The sequence below is a fragment of the Ursus americanus genome, chromosome 15, assembly GCF_024610735.1.
Source record: "Ursus americanus isolate L20-20 chromosome 15, mUrsAme1.1.p, whole genome shotgun sequence".
In the NCBI taxonomy this organism is placed as follows: domain Eukaryota; kingdom Metazoa; phylum Chordata; class Mammalia; order Carnivora; family Ursidae; genus Ursus; species Ursus americanus.
Genome location: NC_142141.1, coordinates 19,000,088 through 19,021,189, shown reverse-complemented (window position 1 = coordinate 19,021,189; position 21,102 = coordinate 19,000,088). Strand labels below are relative to the sequence as shown.

The 21,102-nt window shown below is 40.5% G+C and overlaps 1 protein-coding gene across 3 annotated transcripts in view; it reads left to right on the top strand.

Annotated features, from left to right (window-relative positions):
- Nucleotides 1-19,051, top strand: part of SGCD (sarcoglycan delta) — a 904,357-nt gene extending 885,306 nt beyond the window's left edge. For all 3 annotated transcript variants that reach the window (XM_045791978.2, XM_045791977.2, XM_045791976.2), the window contains 2 exons: nucleotides 14,066-14,189; nucleotides 15,559-19,051. In XM_045791978.2, coding sequence (XP_045647934.1) covers nucleotides 14,066-14,189; nucleotides 15,559-15,732 — 298 coding nt within the window. In that variant the 3' untranslated portion in view covers nucleotides 15,733-19,051. The remainder of the gene's footprint in view (nucleotides 1-14,065; nucleotides 14,190-15,558) is intronic.
- Nucleotides 19,052-21,102: the final 2,051 nt, after the last annotated feature.

Sequence of the window (21,102 nt, the reverse complement as noted above, 5' to 3'; positions counted from 1 at the left end):
CTAATGCCGCCAGCCGCCAGCCGCCCCGCGCCCGCTCCCGGATCTCCCGGTCTCAGTCTGGATCCGGTGAGCGCACTGGGATTCCGGTGTTCCGCGAGATGCCTGGTGGCGCGCGCACCCGGCTCACGGTCTCAGTCTGCTGTTTTGCGGGTGCCGACCACGAGCCCGCCCGCTCCCCCGTGCAAGTGGCTACCGCTTCCCGGCGCCCAAACACGGCGGCTCCCTCCCCCTTCCGTTTATCTTCCGATATCTGTGCACAGTTTCATGGCTCCCCGCTTCGTACCTCAATACTCAGCGCTGGAGATGTTCATTTGTAGAGATCCAGATGCGTCTTCCTGCGTCTCAGGCTGGTTCCGTGGTTGTTTAGGCTGGTCTGGTACCTATCCAGCTCGACTCGGAGGACCGGCTGAAAACGGTGTCTCCTACTCCTCCGCCATCTTAACTCTCAGGTCCTTCAAAATAGTTTTGCTCTAGAGGACAGAATATCACTGCTTTTCTGAGAGAAATGGCCTTCAAATGAGAATACCCAATCCATTTCTTAAATCTGCAGAGCAGAACCTGAGAATATTCTGCTTAGATTTTTCAACTCAGGATGTAAAGACAGAGCTATCTCTAAAAATTCAGGAGCTTCATTGGTAAAATTTAAATACCAGCTGCAGATGTGCGGGGCTCGAATTCAAAGTAACTCACTCAACTTAATAGTAGATTCTGTATAATTAGAAAAGCCCATGTTTCTCACTTTCTGCAGGTGCTTGTTTTATTTCCACCAGTTTTTGTCCTGAAAGTTGATTCCACTGAGTACAGTGTGTTCGAGTCAAAGCCGCCATTTAAAAGGGGGCGATGTGGGGTGGATTTATATTGATCCAGTTCAGCTAAGTTAGAACTACGTTTCCCGGAATTCCCTTCACTGAGTTAGCATGGCTGCGCCAGGCTTGGAGAGTGGGAGGTAAATAACAGGTATATTCCTTTTATCCTGGAAAGTCAGTGCAGGGCACCAGGCACTGTTGGAGATCACCTGCCAGCTCACGTTCTTAGCGTGGGGGCAGCCCCAAGTCTCTAACCCCTCCAACTCGTGTGCCAGCTCCATGCTTTGCTTCATAAAGAAGGGCAGCAGCTTTCCCTCCACTGAGTCAGAGCCTTTGAAGAGACCCATGACAGTCTCTTACCACTTCGTCCTGGTGGGCTCCACCTCATCCTCTCCCCCACTTCACATCCATCTTCCCTTCCTGACGGCCTGTCCTACTGACTTCAGACCCAGGATCAGACACAAAGTCACATTAAATTCCTGTAATGTAGCTATATATATTATTCACAGAGGTTCTCTTTCTCTGATTGAACTTTGATCAATAAACTTCTAGACCGTTTTCTAGCAAACTGGCAACGTTTAGACCAGATCGGGCTCCTAAAAAGTTGGCACATTCATGGTGTAACATAGTAATAAGCTACCAAGTTTTAAAGTTGAGGTGATTTTGCTCTACAATTTCAATTTCCGTCTTGAGAAATCAGAAACGTGGACCTCTAGTGCAATAGAATGGTAGCCTAAGTACCCTGACCAGCCAACCCACTGAAAACAACTAAAATGAAAACATAAAAATATCTTTAAAATATCCATAAAGTTTTGAGCTGGAAATTGGGATTTTTCAGAGTCCAAGAACTAAAATAGCATGGAAGCCTAGAGAAGTAATCTGAGCATCGAGCCCAGCTATAACTTTACCAATTTTGCCAAACTAGATGAAATTCAGCTACATTTTTAATGCGAGCAAAACAAATCCCAGGGCCCACCTGAAGTGAGCAGTCTCATTAGCGATCCCACAGTGAAACTTGGACCCCAGTGTACCAAACCCGCATCATAAGGACAAAATAGAATTCAACCTAGGTAGCCTTCTCCACCCCAACCCTTCCACCCAGAAGATTGCAAGGGAAGCTATGTATTTTGAATCTCAGCACTGAAAAGAAGGGAAAGAAAACATTTCTCCAAAGTCTGGTAACTCCAAACTGGCCCTCACTCTGATTTATAACCTGAATGTATATTACCTGGGTGGTTATAAAACCTCAAGCAAAGAAATTAGTTTATGGTGGGCCCAAGCTGATGGTGGCACCGGTGATTGATGGAAAGAAATGAAATCCTCTCTAGAGAAAAGCACCCTAAATACAGGTCTCAAGTAATTTCTGCAGATAAAGAAAAATATGAACCCACAGTTGAGAAATATGAAACAGTCAGATAAGGCTCCATGAGCAAGAAAGCAAGCAGGAAAATAAGGCAGCCAATGTAGACCCATGGAAGCTTCCAATACAAGAATTATCAGAGAAAGAATATAAAAGAAGTATGTATATTGTGAGTGAAGAAACAAAAGAATGAATTAAAAGAGTTAAAGGGATGTAAGAATGACACACAAATTAGAAAAGGAACCAATTTTCAGAAATGAAAATATATAATCTCAAAAAGTAAAACTCCAATAGATATTAAGAGAAATAGATGAAAATAAATGAACATGAAAATAATCTGAAAATTATCCAAAGATAAGGAGACATAATATTACAGGAATGTTGGAGTGAGAGGGTCTAATCCGAGTTTCAGAATGAGAAGAGCGAGAGAATGGACCAAAAACAATATTCAAACAATATAACCTGAATACTGCCCAAAAGTGATAAAAGACACAAAACAACAAATTGAGAGAGTCAAAAAAAAAAAAATCGAGTAAAATGAAATCTACATCTAGACACCTCAGAATACACACTGGAGTACCAGAGATAAAAAGCAGCAGGAGATGGGTCCCCGGGTAGCTCAGTTGGTTAAGCGTCTGCCTTTGGCTCAGGTCATGACCCCAGGGTCCTGGGATTGAGCCCCACATTGGGCTACCTGCTCAGCGAGGAGTCTGCTTCTCCCTCTGCCCTCCCCCGATCGTTTTCTGTCTGTCACTTCCTCTCTCTCAAATAAAATCTTAAAAAAAAGGGGGGGGGCAGGAGAAAAAGAATCAAATAGAAGTTCTAGAACTAAAATTAGACTGACAGCTGACTTCTTAACCACAACTGTGAGAACAAGAATACAAAGGAATAATATCTTCAATTTCTCAGAGAAAATAACTGTCCGCATAGTAGTGCATCCAGCCAAAATCCCTCCCATAAGGGAGGGCACAAAATTTAAACATTTATTCCAGCAAAACAAAATTAAGCATTTTCTCTAGTAGACCCTCCCTGAAAGAAAATACCAAGGATTTTTTTGATGTTAAAAACAAAGACAATTATCATATGATCTCACTCATATGTGGAATTTAAGAAACAGAGAATCATAGGGAAAGGGAGGGGAAAATAAATAAGATGAAATCAGAGAGGGAGACAAACCATAAGAGACTCTTAATCATAAGAAACAGGGTTGCTGGATGGGTGGGGTGTGGGGGAATGGAGTAACTGGGTGATGGACATTAAGGAGGGCCCGTGATATAATGAGCACTGGGTATTATAGAAGACTGATGAATCACTGAACTCTTCCTCTGAAACTAATAATACACTATATGTTAATTAATTGAATTTAAATTAAAAAAACTTCAATCATGCAGAAAAGTTGGGAGATTAGTAAATGAATCCCCATTTACTTTTAGTTCAGATTTAACAATTATCAGTTAAGTTCATACATTGTGATGTTTTAATTATATAATATTTTTATGCCTAAAACAAAACAAAAAACAGAGGAGATTTTAAGATGACGGAATAAATGAAGAACGTACAAAATACATGGACATGTAAATAAACATTGTATCAACAGTAATCTTGATTAAAGAATACAAACCAAAATATGTAACGATAGCACATAAATCAAGAACAGTGAATTTGGGCTGTTAGATTTAAAAAGAAAATCCATTAAAGACTCAATATTATTAAGATATCAACTCTCCCCAAAATTGACTTATGGGTTCATGATCCCAATCAAAATCCCAACAGGCTTTAAAGATTCCTATGGAATGGGAAAGGATATAGAACAGACAGAAGAATCTGTTGTCCTTTTACAAAAGTTAAAGGACTGGCACTGCCTGATTTTAAGACTTATTATAAAGTTATGGTAATCAAGACCATTCAGTTTTAGCATGAGGCTAGATAAATAGAACAGTATAGACTTTAGAAATAGATCTATAAATAGATGATTAATGGACTTTCAACCACAGCAGCAGTGCTATTCAATGGCAAAAGGGTTATCTTTTCAATAAATGGTGCTGCAGCAACTGGATAAATCTATATGAAGGAGAGAACCTCAATACTATTCTTAAAAACTAATTCAAGATGTAACATAAATCTAATATAAAAGCTAAAACTATAAAGCTTCCGGAAGAAAACATAAGAGGCTACCTTTATGACCCTGGGGTAAGTGTTGGTTTATTAGAGATGCCACAAAAAGTACTAAACATAAATTCATCAAGAGTCATTGTTAAGAGAGCGAGAAGAAAGAGAGGAAGGAAGGGAAAGGAAGAGAAGGCCCAGTCATGGAGTGGGAGAAAAAACGTGATGTATACTATATATTGTTTATCTGAAAAAGAATTTTTACACAAAATACATAGCAAATCAATAATAAAAATACAAATAACCTAACTGAAAAAAAGTTGGGCATAAATTCTAACAGCTCCCTCTCAAAAGAACATCTTTGAATAGCCAATAAGCACATGGAATCTGCTCAACATAATTGGTCATCAGAAAAGAGGAAAGCATAGTAAAGTACCATTTTTAAGCCACCAGAATAGCTTTACTTACATCAGTATTGGTGGTAGGAATGTAAAATTGTGCAAGTGTCTTAGAAAACAGTTTGGCAATTTCTTATTGTATTTTTCTACTGCTATGTAGCACATTACCCTAAAACTTAAAAGCTTAAAGCAGTAGACAGTTACTAGTTCACAGTTTCTGTGGGTCAGAAATCTGATTGCAACTTAGGGATGATGCCTCTGACTCAAGATTCATTGTGAGGCTGCAGTTAAGCTGTTGATCAGAGCTGTATCTCTTCAAATGCTTGACTGGGGGAGGATCCATTTCCAAACACACTCCTGTGGTTATTGGCAAGATTCATTTTCCCATAGACTGTTGGATTGAGGGTCTTAATTCCTCATAGGCTAATGGGCTTCCTCAATTTCTTAGGTATCTCCCTAGGACAGCTCCAAGATGGTGGTTGGCATCCCTCAGAGTGGGGGGAAGAGAGCACAAACCCAAGATGGAAGCTGTAGCCTCTTTATAACCTAATCTCATAAGTGATATGTCATCACTTGTCATAGTCTACTTGCATAGAAGCAAGTCACTACAACCAGCTCATTCTAAGGAGAAAATCACAGAAGGGCATAAGTATCAAGAGGCAAGGATCATGAGGGGCCATCTTAGATGCTGCCTTATCAAACTTATTAAACACACATCTATCCTATAATCTAGTTATTCCACTTATAGCTACTTAAGAGAAAGGAAATCTTTATTCTCAAAGAGATCTGTATAGTAATGTTCATGGTAGTTTGTACAAAAGAGTCCCGAGCTGAAAACAACCAAATATTTACTAACAGGAGACTGAATAAAGGATATAGACTTCCAGCTGTAAGCTGTAATTTCAGTAAGATGAGTAAATTTTAGAGATCTAATGTACAGCACAGTAACTACATAATATGTATTGTGTAATGTATTGTATGCTTGAAATTTCCCATGAGAGTACATCTTAAATGCTCTTAGAACAGTGGGGGAAAAGGAAAATATGTGAGGTGATGGGTATGTTAATTCCCTTAACTGGGAGATTCATTTCACAAGGTATGTTCATCAAAATGTCATGTAGAGAAGAACTACAAAACAACCAGAGAACAATTAACGAAGTGGCAATAATTACATATCTATTAGTACTTTAAATGGTCTAAATGCTACAATCAAAAGACAGAGTTGTAGAATGAATAAAAAAATAAGACCCATCTATATTCTGCCCACAAGAGACTCACTTCAGACCTAAAGACACATGCAGACTTTAAATGAAAGAATGGAAAAATATATTCCATGCAAATTGAGGCAAAAAAAAAAAAAAAACAAGGTAGCAATATTTATATCAGACAAAATATACTTTAAAACAAAGACTGCAACAAAAAACAAAGAAGGGCATTACATAATTATAAAGGGGTCAATCCAACAAGAGAGTATAACAATTACAAATACCTACGCATCCAACCTAGGAGCACCTTAAATATACAAGCAAATATCAGTAGACATAAAGGAAGAAATTGACAGTAATACAATAATAGCAGGGGACTTTAACACCCCCACTTATATCAGTGGATAAATCATCCAGGCAGAAAATCTAGAAAGAAACAGTGTCTTTTAATGACACATTAGACCAGATGGACTCAACAGATAGATATATACAAAACATCCCAGCCAAAAACGACAGAATACACATTCTTTTCAAGTGCACATGGAGTGTTCTCCAGGATAGATCACATGTTAGGCCACAAAACAAGTCTCCATTTAAGAACAAATTTAAGAACACTGAAATCATAGCATTCATCTTTTTTGGCCACAATTTCTAGTATAAAACTAGAAATCAATCACAACAAGAAACTTGAAAAAACAAACACGTGGAGGCTAAACAACATGCTACCAAACATCCGTGGGTCAATGAAGAAATCAAAGAGGAAATAAAAAATACAAATGAAAATGAAAACACAATGCTCCAAAAATCTTTGGGACACAGCAAAAGAATTTCTAAGTGGGAAATTTATAGTATTACAAGCCTACCTCAAGAAATAAGAAAAGTCTCAAACAATATAACCCTACACCTAAAGGATTTAGAAAAAAGAACAAAGCTCAAGGTTAGTAGAGGGAAGGAAATAATAAAGATGAGAGCAGGAATAAATGAAATAGAGACTGAAAAGATAAACAAAACTGATAAACCTTTAGCCAAACTCATCAAGAAAAAAAGAGGGCACAAATGAAATCAGAAATGAAACAGAAGTAACAGCCAACACCACAGAAATATGTAGGATTATAAGACTACTATGAAAAGTTATGTGCCAATAAATTGGACAACCTGGAAAAATGAATAAATTTCTAGAAAAATACAATCTTCCAAAACTGAATCAGGAAGAAATAGAAAATCTGAACAAAACGAAATTGTATCAGTAATCAAAAAATTTCCAAAAAACAAAAGTCCAGAAATCAAGGTGAATTCTATAAAACATTTAAAGAAAAGTTAATACCCATTCTCCTCAAACTATTTCAAAACAGAAGAGGAAGAAAGGCTTCCAAATATACTTTACAAGGCCGACATTACCCTGAATACCAAAACCAGACAAAGACACTGCAAACAAACAAAACTATAGGCTAATATCCCTGATGAACACAGATGCAAAAATCCTGAACAAAATATTAGCAAACCACATTCCATAGTACATTAAAAGGATAATTCATCATGATCAAGTGAGATTTATTTCTGAGGATGCAAGGATAGTTCAGTATTCATAAATCAGTCCATGTGATACACCACATAAATAAAACAAAGAATAAAAACCATCTTATCCCAATAGGTGGAGAAAAACATTTGACAAAATTGAATGTTCGTGATAAAAACTCTCAATGAAGTGGTTTTAGAGGGAACATATCTCAGCATAATGAAAGCCACATATTAAAAACCCACAGCTAATACTACCCTCAATGGTGAAAAAGTGAGAGCTTTTCCGCAAGATTGGGAATAAAACAAGGATGCCCACTCTCACCACTTTTATTGAACATAGTAGTACAAGTGCTAGCCATAGTGGTCAGATAAAAAGAACTAAAACGCATCCATATTGTAAAAAAAAAAAAAAAAGGAAGAAAAGAAAGAAAAAAATGTATTATTTGCAAATGACATGAAACTGCACATAGAAAATCCTAAAGACTCTACCAAAAAAAAAAAAAAATAGAAGCACAAAACAAATTCAGTAAAGTTTCAGAATACAAAATTAATATACAGAAATCTAGTGCATTTCTACACCCTAAAAGTAGAAGAGAAATTAAGGAAACGATTCCATTTACCATTGTGTCAAAAAAAAAAAAAAAAGTCTAAGAATCAACTAAACCAAGGAGGTAAAAACTATACTCTGAAAACTATAAAACACTGATAAAAGAAATTGAACATGACACAAAGAGAAAGACATACTATGCTCATGGATTGGAAGAATTCATATTGTTAAATGTCCATACTGCCCCAAGCAATCTACAGATTGGCGCAACCTTATGAAAATACCAACAGCATCTTCTGTGGAACTAAAAGAAATAATTCTAAAATGTGTATGGAATCACAACAGACCCTAAATATTCAAACCAATCTTAAGAACAACAAAGCTGTAAGTATCGTAATTCCAAATTTCCAGATATACAACACAGATGTAGTATTCAAAACAGTGTGGTACTGGCACAAGAATAGATACATAGATCAATGGAACAGAATAGAGAGCCCAGAAATAAACCCATATTTACATGGTCAAGTAATCTATGACAAGGCAGTAATATACAATGGGAAAAGGCAGTCTCTGTAATAAATGGTACTGGAGAAATGGAAAGTTTCATGCACAATAATGAACTAAATCACTTTCTTTCACCCTACACAAAAATAAACTCAAAATAGATTTAAAAGCTAAATGTGAGACATGAAAGCGTAAAAATCCTAGAAGAAAACATAAGCAGTAATTTTCTTGTAATCAGCTTTACTAACATTTTTCTAGCTATGTCTCTTCAACACCCAAAGAAACAAAAACAAAAAATAAACTATTAGGACTATGTCAAACTAAAAATCTTTTGTACAGGAAAGGAAACCATCAACAAAATGAAAGGGCAACTTACTGAGTGGGAGAATATATTTGCAAATGATATATCCAGTAAGAGGTTAATATCTAAAAATATAACTTACACAACTCAATACCAAAAAAAAAAAAAAAGCCAAAATAATCCAGTATAAAAAAATGAGCAGAGGACCTGAATAAACATTATTCCAAAGAAGACATACAGATGGTCAATAATCATGGGAGAAATACTCAGCATCACTCATCATCAGGGAAATGCAAATCAAAACCACAATGAGCTATCCCCTTACACCTACCAAAATGGCTAGAATCAAAAAGACAAGAAATAACTGTTGGCAAGGATGTGGAGAAAAAGCTAAGACATTCATGAAGACCAAGGTAAGAGGACTGTCTTATGAAATAAAAGACTTTTAAAGTCTTTTAAAACTGTAGTAAAGATGCTAAAATAACTACTTATTGTCACAGAGATAAACAAATAGAATAGTGAAACAGACTAGAAAGCGCCAAAGAGATCCATAGGTATATGGCGATGGCATGTGACAGAGCCAGATACGGACTTTTCAGTGTATGGTGAGATCATGGATCTGCGTCTGTTTCAACCTCAACCTCAGACCATACACAAAAAGTAATACCTGATGAATTAGAGACTTAATGAAAAAGCAAAACTTGAGAGTCATGAAAACAGTGTATTAGATCTTTATGACCTCAATGTAGGGAAGGATTGCTCGGATAAGACACAGAAAACACGAGCCCTAGATAAAGGATCATAAATGTGTCACCATTAAAATGTAAAACTTCATTCTTGCAAAGTGAAAAGACACAACCACAGACTTGAAAAAGAAATTGTAAGCACATAAAACTGCTAAATAATTATTTTTCAGAATATAAAGAACTGTTAAAAGTCACACAAAATAACAATAAAAACAATTAAAATGGACAAAAGAGATCTCACTGAAGGAGCATCCCAAATGGTTTACAAATGAAAAGATGCTTAACTCCATTACTAATCTGGGAAATGCAAATTTAAAAGACAATAGCATCCCATTTCACACTCATTTCATACGAAAACATTGTCCAATGCTAGCAAGAGAGTGGAAGAACCAGAGCTCTATGTACTGCTGGTGGGGACTGTATCCAGTACACTACCGCGCACAACTCATCTAATCAAGCTGCAGTTACACGCACCGAGGAGCCAGCAGGCCCACTCGTCACATACCCGTCCTAAGGAAAATTACACACATGCACCAGGAACCACATACAGAACGTGCATCGATGCACTGTTCATAGAAACAAAACCCTGGAAGCAACCCACGTGCGCAACAGAGGGATGGACAAATCACAACAGAGAATGCCAAGGAGACTGACTAAACTACAGCCGTGTGCGACAGCACGGAGGCCTCTCGGGAATGTAATGTTGAGGGGGGAAGTCACTGGAGAACACGTAAGTGGACTTGTTCTATACGTCAAGTTCAAAAACACGCAATGGTAGACAACGTATTGTCTAAGGAGGCAAACCTGTAGTGATATTATAAAGAAAAGCAAGAAAACAGTCAACACAAAATTCATAATAGTAGTTACTCTTGAGAAAAGGAAATGATGGGAAGAGGAAAAGTTGCTCAGGAGAATACAAGCTGCCCCCTGTAGAAAGCATTTCCATCACTTGCCATGCACTGTTGTCCAGAGACTGTTGTTTTCGTCACAGCTGCCTTATGGGTCGCTAATTTACAGCACCGGTCTCGTCTTTGTGGTCACCTGAGCTTATGACGTTGGCTTTAGAGCAGTGGCTCTCCAAGTGTGGTCCCCGAACCAGCAGCTTCAACCCGCCACAAGCCAAGTGGTTAGACCCCACTCTAGACCTATTGTATCCAAACTCTGGGGGTGGAGGCCAGCAGTCTGTGTTTTAACAAGCCCTCCAGGGGATTCTGATGCTCACCTTTGAGAACTCTTGTTGAGGACCTGGCCGAGCCCCTGGACCTCCCCGCCTGGTCCTTGTTCCATTCTGAGTCTTTTTCAGGCCTGCCGTAAGAGGGCTGCACTTTCTTCTAATAGAAGCAGTATTTTTTTCCAAGAGCCAGCAGGACCCTCACCTGCCGCATCAGAAGGGAGCCTCCTCCCATTTTTTTTTTTTTTCTTGCTCAAGGCCGTTTTAGCCATTGTGCTGTGAGTGGTTATCTAGGGTCAGAAGATGACATCACAGGAGCGCTCCGCCTGCTCTATGCAGGCCCCACCGGGCTCCTGTAGGAGCTTTTCTCCACAATGGAAAGATGAACGCCAACAGCATGGAATATCTTAACAAACTATTAAGTCTGCCTAACAGCAAAAGACATTAAGATAGGCTGGGAAACAGAATGCATCACCTTTTTGTCTCTGCTTCCAGGAAATTGTCATTTCTACCTTATTGTAGCTTTTCACCATAGGAGACAGTTTCAGAGTAGCTCCCTTTCTCAGCTCCCTAGTACTTCCAAGGCTGAGGGGGGGAAAGGACAGCAGTCATTCTGAGTCTACTTCTCTGGCCCTGGAGCCCTCCTGCTGATCTCAGAGCCGCAGGAGGTGAACAAGAGTAAAGTGAATTTTATTGCCCATCTGAAATGCCAGTGTTTCATCTGATAAAGTTCCAGCTCTGTACTTTTTTTTTTCTACGTCAAGCTCTTTTTTTACCCCCGCTATCTTTTTGTGTGAATCATTCCGTTTGAGTGCTACATACCAAATATGAACGCATTCACCATATCCCGATTTGGATCAGTTGGTTTGAGAAATATTGCCTGCTGCGAAGTCTGCATCACTGAGCCATATGCAATGTTATGGCCCTACCCTTATTTACAGATACTGGTTTTGAAAATAGTCGCTAATTCCACGAAAAGGTGGCCTTTAACTACAAAGAACAGTGTGAAACTGTGAAAGAAGGGAAAGAAGTCCGATTTTTATGGAAGTGATCAGATACAGTAGACAACATACTGGCTAAACCTGGGTTCGAATCTTGCCTCTAGCCCTTCGACTAGATGTACAAGCCTGGGCAAGTCTCTTCCCTTTGTGTCCCTGTGGGCCCAGTCAAAACTACGGAGTGCCGAAGTCATAGGATTTCTGTGAGGATTAAATGAGATAATACATATAAAGTGTCTGTCACCTACTGAGAAGAGAAGGGACATATTCACAATGTACTTCAGGAAACAGACTCGTGTGCGAAGTACCCTGGCAAAAAGGAAGAATGAGAGCCAACACGGGTGAGACACTCAAATAGCCCAGGTTAGCGATGAGTCGGTACACTGAGTAGGGAGAAATTGTAAGTTACCTGATCAAATAAGAGAGGGAAGAAGGGGAGAGAGAAGATGACATGAAGACTGTCACCTGGGGAGGGTAGATGACCGCAGTGCCATCGAGAAGAGGGTGACCAAAGTTGGAGTTGAGCAGAAGTATTACTAGAAGGGAAACTTACACTATAAAGGGCAAGGTATCAACATCAGTAAAAACTGAAGACGTTAGAAAATGCAGGATAAACTGTGTAAGCCAGCTGGATTTTATGGGAGAGAAACAAATAAAATAGCCCAAAAGCACCCTCCTGTTTCAGAAGGGGAAGGATCAAGAGCACAGAAAGAGCCTGAGTTGGATAAAGGTCCAAAGCAAGACTGCACTGCACAGACATCACTCCCTAGTGCTCCGATGTCAAGACCACCACCACCCCCCACCCCGTGCTGATGGTTTAGTGAGAGAAACCACATGCAGATGAAGTAAATCATAATTAGAGGCAGAACCACCCCAGCCCAGCACCTACTTAGTGAAGTCCTGTGAGGAGCCAGTAGGGACAGGGGGATTTTTGCCATCGCAAGGGGTGAGGTCAGAAAGGAAAGAATGAGTTCAACAGAGGCTCCAGCCAGTCTTTCACCAGGACTATAGACCTGTCGTTCCTCTTTAGGACTCTGCTGGAGTCACTGCAGGGGAAATGCAAACACCGATAGAGAAGCTTGGAAGACCTGTCTCTTGGCACCTGTGGGATGGGGCTTGGGATCACTCTGTGGTGGTGTCCCTACTGGTCAGCTCGTTCTTCCTGCTACTTACTGAAGCCCAAGAGGGTTGGAAGGGAGCGGTGGAAGCAGAACAGGGCACCAGCAATTGGCAGAAAGGATGTTGTTCCTTGTTAACACATTCTAAGTGTCTGGAAGTTGGGGACACAGAAATAAAACACAGGAAACCCATCTGAATTAGAGCAGTTTGAGAGCCTTGCTGAGGTCTGTGCTTCCTAAGTTAGGGCACCTTCTTTGTGCACAGAGGAGAGGACCTTCATCAGCTGCTATTCGACAATAATATTAAAATCTAGACTATTCAGGGGATGGTTCATATTTTTCACATTAAATGCGTTAGGCAAAGATCTTTCTAAGGCTGTCATAATTAACATGGAGTGTAGCTGATTCACCCTCTCTCCTTTTTAAATTACATACAAGAAAATCCACTCTTTGGGGCTACAGTTATGTGAGTTTTCACAAACACAGAGGACCGTGTCACCAGCACTGCAGTCAAGCTACAGACTAGTTGTGTCACCAAAAGCCTTCCTTCTCTTGCTGCCCCTTTGCCGTCAAATCCCTTACCCTCTCCATCCCCCGGCAACCAATGACCTGTTCCTCTCTTCTTTTCACAACCAGTTGAGTAAGGCCTGAGATTTCTTTATGACTTACTGATATAATAACAATAGTAACAGCAGTAATAGGAATAGTTAATACATATAATGCATTTCCAATGTGCCAAGCACTGCTTGGGGCACTTTAGAGGTGAGAAAACTGAGGCTTTGAGAACTTTCAGAAAGGGAAGAAAGTCTTGCCAGGGTCACAAAATGGCAACCCCGGGGCTTGAGTCAGGCCTAACTCCTAGGTCCCTTTTTTAAACCTCTTACCTGATTCTGCTTCTTCCCACAGAATAGAAAGAATAGCTACCGATTTTAGAAAGCACAGCTGAGACCCAAGATCGCCTTACTCTAAAAATAAATAAAACTTTTGTCAGAATTTGGTTAATTATACCAATAAAGCAACAATTGAGTAGGTGTAAGATAAAATGAAGCCAGGATCCCAGAACACCTCACCTACAATCTTTTCCATACACAATGAGGATAAAGCCCAGATACGTTACTTCCTCCCTGATAAACTTGACCAGGTTTGTACACCAAAGCTAGAAAAATTCCTGATCAAATACTGAAATGCCTTTTTGTGTATATGCTCTGAGCAGCAACTTCCTCTCAAATATACCAAAAAAAAAAGGCAAAATAGGGTTTTTTAATCTTCGTCTTGTGTGTATTTCAGGTTGGAGTCCCCAACCCGGTCTCTGGTGATGGAAGCCCCAAAAGGAGTCGAAATAAATGCAGAAGCCGGCAATATGGAAGCCACCTGCAGAACCGAGCTGAGGCTGGAGTCCAAAGATGGAGAGGTAGGGGTGAGACGGACCCAGGTCCGGACAGACAGTGCCAAGGAGCCAGCCTCTCCCACAACTTTCCCACACTCCCTTAGCACCGAAGCTGAGCCTATATTCCTAACAAGAGGAGCCAGTCAGAAGGTTTTATGTTCCCAACAGATATGCTGAGCAGCACAGTTACCAGCCGAACCCACAACCGATACGAGCGAGGACTCGTTATCTGTAAGGTGCTGAGGTAACAGCATATACTCCAAGGGCAGAATTATGCCCACAGCTATGAAAATGAATGCCGTTCCTGAACTCTCTCTCTCGTCACCCAAAAGCAAGATTTAGGCGGCCAGCCTGTTTATCACATGCATCTGGCTCAAGCTGAATGCAATTTACTCGTAGTCGTTTTTTAAAGTTTACCTTGTAAGTTGCTACTTGGAGAATGGAGAGTGGGAGCCAGCAGCTATCCCCCGTCAGGGCGAAGCAAAACTAAAATAGGGTAGGGGCAGGCAACGAGAGGATGGAGGACTGCACGTATTCCTCCTTCTACCCGACATAATCCCACTTTGCTGACCAGAATAGCTGCTTGCGCTTGTGTAGACGAGGTAAGCCAAATCCCCAAGAAAGGAGGATTAAACTGCAAACGTTTAAAAATGTCTTCATCACGTTGAGAAGTGAACTTTTCGATTTAAGAGTTTTTAAGTGGAGGAAAAACTTTTTTTTTTTTTTTTTTTTTTTAAGCCAAACTCTTCTGCGTTTCCTTTCTGCTTAGAGGTTATCCGTCTCCACCTGCTTGGGTGCACCCAATCCACCTTTTGATTGGTTTGGCATTTGCTGTATTTGTTTTAAAAGAGCTAGTCAGATAAAGCATTCACTTATCAAAACGGTCTCTTCAAACCGCCACAAACTCCAAATCACACCCATTTAGAAATAGTGACTACATTACCTATGCAGATTATAGCTCTCCGAATCCAGACTCTGGAGGAGTTGATTATAATCTTAACAGTCATTTGAGACTGGAAAGTACTGCATATTCTTGAAGGCTTCCCAGGCACACAGACCTAGTTGGAGGTCTGAAGGCCCAGAGTAAAAACACAAATGGTTAACCCAGCATTTCCAAATGCATTTCACTCTGGGACTCAATTCATTTTCTACGTGATTGACTTCTGCACACTTTTGCTAAATATAGACCAGCGCAACATGGTCTTGGTAGAAAATAAGCTTCTAGGAGGGTAGAGACTTTATCTGTCAGGTTCATCCGTGCATTCTCAGTGCCTAGAATACTCAACACATAGTAGGTGCTCATTTAGGTTGAACATTCATCTACTGTCTCTGAAGGTCAAGAGAGTAAATGGCAGCTTCTAACTACTCTTTCCTTCCTATTCGCTCTCTTTAGATTAAGTTAGATGCTGCGAAAATCCAACTACCTAGACTGCCTCACGGATCCTACACGCCTACAGGAACGAGGCAGAAGGTCTTCGAGATCTGCGTCTGCGCCAATGGGAGATTATTCCTGTCCCAGGCAGGAACTGGTTCCACTTGTCAGATAAACACAAGTGTCTGCCTTTGAGAGACCATCCATAGTGGACGTTGTCGGCAGCATAAAGGCCATTTTTGGCTTTAGACACTGGCTGCCAGCTATTTTTACTAGAACACAGAAAGCCTATCAAAGACCTTGTGTGTGTGTGTGTGTGTGTGTGTGTGTGTGTGTGTGCGTGGATGCGTGTGGGTGGATATAAATATATATAAATATATATAAATAAATATATATATCCTCTGTATAAAATGAGGTTTCAGTACAAAAGGAACCATGGGTGACCCTGTGATATCCATCGTCATTTCCATGTCAACCCCACCACCTACATGATAAGATCAAGACACTGATTCAGGCCCAATATTCCCCACACTCTTCAAAATCACACAGTGTATCAGACACTTACCGAATATTCACCGACATGTTTCAGGAGCCACGTTTCTTCCCCTTTAGTGTCATTACAGGGCAGTGATGGCGGGAATCTCCAAGTCACGCTAAAGCACCGAGACCCTCATATTGAAATAGACATTTTGTTTCCATTCTTAGCATTAGGAAGGCTGGCCGATTTCCCCCTCGTCAAGTGAGGGATGAGGGGCAGTGCCATAGAAGTCAGCTGCAGGAACACAAAATGGCTGTTCTGCCTTCATAGCCGATGCATTGGGGCTTTTGTAGTTGGATGAATGTGGAGGATGAATTTCAGCAAAGTTTGAACTGCTCACCCAACTCCTGCTATCTTCCTTCAAAATCACGTATTATCCCACAGTCAAAATAGGAGTTGTAAATCGGCACAAAATAGGATAACAGCCGCTCCTTAGTCGGCTAGAAGCTACTCAGTGGCCTGACGGGCAAAGAATAAGTGGGTGAGAGATCTCTGTTTAAAGGAAAAAAATGGCTCAAAATCTGTTTCATCCTCACTTCTGACTTTATCCAGCAGACTCCAGCCCCAAATGATCAGGTCAATCAAAATCCTTAAGAGAGGAACCCCCACCCGAAGAGAAGCCATTTAGGGTTGGAAACCTAATTAAGAGTAGCATAGAAAACCGAATTAATTTTGTTTCCTGAGATTGGTAAGTAATTTAGAGACTTGCCTTTTATTTCGAAAGGCATGCACAAACTCTGGCTTCAATCTTCTTACATATATTTTTGTTGGGATAGTCCTATTCCTAAAGCCACCATCATGTTTTCTCCAAGAACAGTGACCCAAGAATCACGGATCTGAAATACATGCCCCCAGAAATGGTCACTGGAAAGGGATATAAACTGAGTCACATGTCTGTCTCAGACTCGCTGTGGTCCCGCGGCCCAGCAGCACCCCTACTATCTGATACATGGAAGCAGCTCCCTAGTTCCCGCCATCAGCTACCTCTCATCCTTCCACCTTCATCATTGTGCTCCAGGGTCACCCTGGCCAGCTCTTGTGCTGGGACAGGGGATTACACCATCTCTGTTCAAAGAGGGGGAAATGTGCCTATGCCTTAAGTCAATGCACTCAGCAAGGAGAAGCACACCCTAGTTATCTTGTCGTTACAACTGTAGTTTATTATTTTGGGTGATTGGAGGGGAATCGTTTAGTCATGAGTGGGCCTCTTAAAAGCTGGTCGACAAACCAAGTGGCTGACAGAAGCGGGCTCTCAGGAGCCCAAATGGAGTCGTAACTGGCTTAGACAGTCCCGGACGCCATTTGGCAAGCAGCGGCCCCACAATCCTAAATGAGGTCGGATTTGGAGGCCTGAATGGCATTTGTGTTTTCTTCAACAAGGTTTTAATTTTTCTTACTTCACAAGTGGGGGAAGATTTGTCATAGCAAATGAGTAAGAGATTTGAGATTTTTGAGGGGACACTCAAGCTTCAGGCTGAGGTTTGCATACAAAGGCTAGAAAAGCAAGCTGTGTGTTGCTTAGTCAAGTAGGAGCGGGTGGGGACCGGAGAGGGGGAGGTTTCCTAGGCTGACCAGCAGCCCTGCTGGCTTCCAGACCCCATGTTCCCTCCAGTCACCCCTCCGCTGTATCCCACGTAGAAGAATTGAGTTGTTCAAGGGCAAGACTAGTTTGTAGCAGTAGAGGCTAAAAAGGAAAACCTTAAGAAGGTATCAAGTCGCTCTGGATTGGTATTATTTATATCCTGGAGGGTCATACTGCCAGCATCTGCGCGTACTACATACGGGGTTTTGCCAGATAGGAGAGGCCCCCCTTGCCTACGAGGAACATCTATCCTTTGTCATTGAGACAAACAGTAGTAGCTATGAGGCCCTCCATGGCTGAATACCTTAACACAAAATGTTTTCAAGCAGACAGACCATCTTTGCACTTTGCCATCTCAAGTACAAAATCTATAGATGACAAGAAAACAAAAGATTCCCTGAACCTCTTTCCTCTGATTTTGTTCTAATCATCATATGCAAGTCTGAGATCAGCACCTTGGGGATTTTATGCCAATAGAAAAGAGTGATGTGATCGCACTTGCAGAAGTTAATACTAAAGGTAATCAGATCACGAACAGGATAAAAATAATAACAGAAAACCAAGAATAGAAATCAAGCACCTATGGGGAAGAGACATGATAAAAAATTTTGATTTTCATTTATACTAAATGACTATAATATGGCAGGTAATAGGCAGGAAACTTGGCTTGGGCTAAATTATGTATTTCAGTTCAGTCTACAGAATTGAATAAAATGCATTCAAAGTCCCTCAATGTACATTTTGTTCTCCCTCCCAACTTCCTCCAACTAGAATATTTGTCCATGGTCATGAGAGAAAGTTTTAATTCTGGAAAAAAAATATCTTTTACATTAAAATCCGATAAACTTTAATTTTAAAAAATGAGATTCTTTCTAATCTTTGTATATATCTTCTAGACAATCACACTCCAGTATATTAAACAGCAGGTGGCATAACAAAGAGTTCAAATGAATCAATATTCTAGAAGTTCTAGTATGCTAATAGTCTTCAGAAGATCTTTAAAAATTCAAAAGTGATCTCCAAATATGTTTAGCACTCAGTTCAATTTGTTGTCTGTTCAATAAGTCGTAAAAATTCAGTCTTAAACTACTAGCATAAGACAAAGGTTTTCAAAAGCCCTCTGGTGGCATCTCTGTAGGTGGAAGCTTGGTATGAGGCTTTCTAATTGTTCTGTTACCCAAGGGATAGATCTTACAAACTTGAATTGGCTTTAACTTCCTTTAGGTCAGTTTCCTTTGGATGATTTTCACTGTATATCCAGCAACCATAGACCAAAGATTGCTTAAAGTTTAACTCTAGAGCAGGGGTCAGCAAACCGTTGTCCCTACACGAAACCTGGTTCATCACCGGTCATTGTCAATAAAGTTTTATTGTAACACAGACACATCTATTCATTTCCATGTTGTCTGTGGCTGATTTCATTCTATAACAACAGGGTCAGGTAACTGTGCCAGAGACCTCATCTGCAAAGCATAAAATACTATTTGGACCTTTCCAGAAAAGTTTGCCAACCCCGACATAGAGGTCATTTGTGCTGTGTGTTGGACACAGCTGGAAAGAAAGCAAACTCCACGGTAGCATGGAGTCACCGTGCATTTCTGTGTGTGCTTAGGAATATAAATTCTTGCCTATAGAAAAAAGGCTTCTGTTACATGTAAAAGTGATCCACTTGTCTGAGAAATGCAGGTTCACAGGATTCTTGGGAAAAGGGAGGATGGAATTAGGGGAAGACTTAGTACAAAAAGAAAGTGATGATCCTCCAAGAGTTTTTTCCTTAGGACCCTTCCTAGAGAGGTGGTTCCTCGGGTCAGCATCTGGGAGAGCCAGAAGAGAAGCAGAGGTCCTATGATTTAAATTTAGAATCTTTCTCCTGAAGGGACTGTTTCTGTAATGTCACAGGTTTTCCACCTCACCATCACATATTCCAGAAAGATGCCCATTCCATGGTCCTCCAGAGAATATTTTTGACCTAACATGTCTTGTCGACATCCATCAGCTCCGTTATTCACACCCCCAGTGCCCTCGCCATTCCTGTTGTCTCCGCCTGGCCTGGAGGGTTGGCGGGACCAAAAATAATATTGGAAAACTAATAAATACTGGGGGATGGACAGAAATACTGGAAGCAGCATCTTAAAATAGGTAGAAAGAAAAAATATAGTAAATGTCTTTCATGAAGGTGTTTAGTGGGGAAACCAGATCAACGCCAGTTTGGTTTTGTTTCCAAGGATTTGGGTCTTTGTCCTGTGGTGTAGCAGGAATGCAAAACAAAACAAAAACCCTATTTTGAATTCCAGCATCTCTGCCTGTGTGTCGTAAGGCGAGTTCCCACCAGAGATTTGTCCCTTCAGTCAACATCCCTACGGCTAAATCCATACTTATACTCAATATCGTTAAAACAGCCTCAGTAATGAATGAGGCTTTGTAAACATGAGTGTTCATGTCGGAAAAGAAAGTTGGTTTTTTGTTTTTTTGTTTTTCTAATGAAAACAACCACCACCATTTACCAGACCCTAATCAACATCACTGAAAGGGCCCTTTTGCATTTTATCTGGATTCAACCAAAAGGATTCAATTGGCAACAGTACCCCCCCCCCAGAAGCAGCTACATGAGAAAATCTTGCTTTTGTTGATTTTAGGCAAACGGTAGCATGATGTTTGGACCAAAGAGGTGAACAGATTCCTGTGAGCACCTGATCCTTATTTTTTAAGGCTCCGTGAAAGGTGAGAATCTCATTTAAATAAGTTGTAAACAAGACAAGACTGTTCTCTCTCTTTCCCCTGCACTAGGAGTTCTTAGGCACAAAAAGGATAACGAAGCAGTTCCTGGAATGATACATTTGCATGGTGGCCCAGTAGCAGGTGGGGAGAAAAGTTCTAATAAAAGAAACAACCTTAGAAAACAGGCCTTTTATCTCAAAGATAAAAATGTCTCTCTTTGGTCTTTCATCACTTTCTCCTCAGGGGAAGGTTCCCCCACTTCCAACGTATTTCCATTAAAATAGTCAAAACTACTGTTGGGATGTCAGATGCAGCTCTTTCTTTGTGGCAATCTGAATTTAAAATTATACAGTTGCCTCTGAATTTCTCATTCACAAAGCTAAACCCACTGATAAGAGATAAAGCAGTCTGAAGCCGCTGCTTCAGCCAGCACACCACACCGCACACATTAGCCCTTTCAAAAGCAATGGGATTTCTTTGGTTCTTAAAAGCTTTCTCCTTGAAATTTCTCAAGGCAGGTCTGAATGGCAAAGGAAAAAATCACTATTTGCGGGAAGTCCTTGTTTTAAGTATGCTAGAGCACTAGTGTGAAAAAAAAAACTTCTCCAGTTTAGGGTGACCCACAATCGCCTATGCTATTTGCTTTGGTTTTACCCCCCGCCCAACATAACACACACACACTTCCTGTTACAGATACTGACAGAGCAGGAAATTAGCACCTTCCTTT